The 3,019-nt window shown below is 37.0% G+C and overlaps 1 protein-coding gene across 1 annotated transcript in view; it reads left to right on the top strand.

Annotated features, from left to right (window-relative positions):
* Positions 1–375: 375 nt before the first annotated feature.
* Positions 376–3,019, top strand: part of LOC104073635 (dystonin-like) — a gene marked incomplete at its 3' end in the record, with an annotated part of 59,654 nt that continues 57,010 nt past the window's right edge. The window contains 4 exon segments of the mRNA XM_009573482.1: positions 376–655; positions 1,634–1,791; positions 2,122–2,300; positions 2,525–2,663. Of these exon segments, the coding sequence (XP_009571777.1) occupies positions 376–655; positions 1,634–1,791; positions 2,122–2,300; positions 2,525–2,663 (756 nt within the window).

The following is a 3,019-nucleotide window of genomic DNA, read 5'->3' as shown; positions in this document are numbered from 1 at the left end:
TTAATATAATAGTTTATTATATAACATCGGTTGTCTACAAACTGTTGCAATAATATTTGTAATATCCAAAATGACATTTTCACTCCTAATTTCCCACTGTTGCTGTTGAAAAGAAGGAATCTGAGATAATTCTTTAAGTGCCCCTACTTCTATGCCTCTTGCTGGCTTCCTGTTTGTTGCTACATGGCATTAGATGGAGAAATGGTGTCTGATGTGGGATTGTCTTAACATAGCCCATTACTGGCATTAAAGGTGGAAAAGGATTTTATAGTGAGTGTAAACTATCAGCTGTTATGCCCATACCTGTCAAGTGGACTCCAGCCCAGGAGCAGCAAGCTTTCAGAACCTCGATTCTTTGACTTTACCGTCTTAGTAATGGGTCAATATTGCTTTTTGATGAAAAGTGTTACAGGGAACTGTGTGAGTGATGCATCATTGCTGACCGTGCCTTGGGTTTACAATCTGTTGCAGATAAAGACGATGTTGCCAGGTGAACATCAGCAGGTTCTAAGCAATTTGCAGTCCCGCTTTGATGATTTTGTGGAAGATAGCCAGGAGTCCAAAATCTTTACAAGCTCCGATACAGCACAGCTGGAAAGGGAAGTTAATGTTTGCAAGCAATACTATCAAGAGCTTCTGAAATCTGCAGAAAGAGGTAAAACTTTGCTGAGAAGAGTAGAAAGATGCCGTCACAAGAGAGATTGTAGTTCTTGATAAAACTTCTCTCTCTGAATACAAGCTCTAGTGAATTACCCATGTTATCATATTGATATTGTTAATATCAATATTGCCCCAGTTCTTCTGAACAGACAGTAGTAATTTTAACAATGTGCACAATTACATTGTATAGAAGCTCTAAGTTTCTTAACTTTGTATTCGTTAAACTATGTAGAAATACTGATGTGTTACTTAATATACAGAGCACTACAAGAAATTTTACACCCAAGAATTTATTCTGTGCACTACAGCTCACTGTTTAGTCATGGTTCCTTGTTTTTGAATGTTGGAAATGCAACTTGATTACTTTGAATTCATAACAGAATTAGAACTTTTTTCACACTGTTAAGGCAAGAAAAGTGTCCTAGATATTTTCCTAGCTCCACAGAATGCCTGTAGTTACTGCTTTCTTAACTCTGTTTTTAAGTACAATAAGAACAGAAAGCTTAAAATACCTGCTCTGATTTACTGTCAAGTAGCTAATGACTTAAGGAAATACAGTAGTGCAAAGCTGATTACTGCATTAGCATAGTTCACTATACTTAAACACAGACATGTTGCCCTGTGCATCTGAAAGAGGATTTTTAAAAAAAAAAACAAACTGATATAATCTGACTGAAAGAGTCAGTCACTGAGTGTAGCAGTGTTTGCGTAAGGGGTGATGCCTGTGCCTGGGATGAATGGTCAAAGATGTATGCTAATTTTTCATGTGTGAGGAGGTGATCTAAGAATAGTTAAAATTTAAAGGTTCCTAAAATTTGCCTCGTAGCCAAAATTCCAGTGGAAACTGATGGGATTTCAGCCAGTCATGAAAAGACCTGTAGAATGGTGACTTTATAAAGTGTTTCATAAGAAGACATGGTGGAAATGATGTGATGGCTTTGTTTGCTAACATGTGCCTTGTTTCTTTCAACAGAGGAGCAGGAAGAATCGATTTACAATCTGTACATCTCCGAAGTCAGAAATATCAGACTTCAGCTGGAGAGTTGTGAGGAGCGGTTAATACGGCAGATCCGAACCCCAATGGAAAGGGATGATCTACATGAAAGTGTGTTTAGGATTTCAGAGCAAGAGGTGAGCCTTTGAGAAAGGCTGTTTTACCTAGGAAAAGAGCTTTATTTTAAAACAAATATATCCAGATGCTTTGAGTGGAGCCAGGAAAGTTTGCGGTGCACCTTGAAGAGACAAGAGTCAAAGATTAAGCTTGTGTTTGTGAGAAAAAAGATGCCAATAAATGGTGACTCTGTTAGTTTCCCTTTTATGCATACGTTCCTTTTTAAAAATTTTTAATGGTGTCCCCATGAAACAAGCAAAGGAGAGCAGGCCTGTACTGATAATGATATGTAGAGTATACATGAGGTTGATGTAGGATAAAAGCACTGTCAATCACCTTTCATTTTACAGAAACTGAAGAAAGAACTGGATCGACTGAAGGATGACCTGGGAGTCATCGCAGATAAATGCGAAGAGTTTTTCAGTCAAGCTGCCGGTTCACCTTCAGTACCTACTCTGCGCTCTGAACTCAATGTTGTTATTCAGAACATGAACCAAGTTTATTCCATGTCTTCGATTTACATAGATAAGTATGTAATAGGCCATCTCCCATCACACATGTTTTAGTTTACAGTTTTCTCTTTAAAATAAAGATGAAGATACTGGTATGAATAATACTGATCAAGGAAAAGGGAGTTAACATAATTTTAACATTGTATAAAGGGGTACCCCGTGACGCGAAAAGGATGAAAAACATGAATATGTTGAGTGTTGTTATTGATGGTTCAGTTAACATGAGATTACTGTTTTTCAGATTAAAAACTGTAAATTTGGTGCTGAAGAACACCCAAGGAGCAGAATCGTTAGTAAAACTCTATGAAACTAAGTTGTGTGAAGAAGAGGCAGTAACAGCTGAAAAAAACAATATTGAAAATCTGATGGGTACATTAAAGGTAAGAGTTGGCTGGTGCCTTTTCACGGGCAAATCAGAAAATAATAGGAAAATGATCTGTTTTATAACACCTGTTTTGCTTATGCTGTACTGTATAGTGTATCAGAAGTTGGCTTGTGTATTTGGAGGACAGTCTGTATTAGGATTGACATGTCAGAAAAAAATGACAGCTTTGGAGCATTAGGACTTGGATTGTTTACATGCGCATTTCTGCTATTAGGAAATGCCTTGCAATATCTGAACTTCCAAGAATGGCCCTTGTTAATGCAGTAAGACTTTTTTTTTTTTTGTCTCTTCAAAAGGTAACACATACTTAAGGTAACATAAATACATTGTTATATAAATGTGACCACAATA

Source organism: Fulmarus glacialis, unplaced genomic scaffold, assembly GCF_000690835.1.
Source record: "Fulmarus glacialis isolate BGI_N327 unplaced genomic scaffold, ASM69083v1 scaffold23632, whole genome shotgun sequence".
NCBI lineage: Eukaryota > Metazoa > Chordata > Aves > Procellariiformes > Procellariidae > Fulmarus > Fulmarus glacialis.
This window is presented reverse-complemented; position numbering and strand designations above follow the sequence as displayed.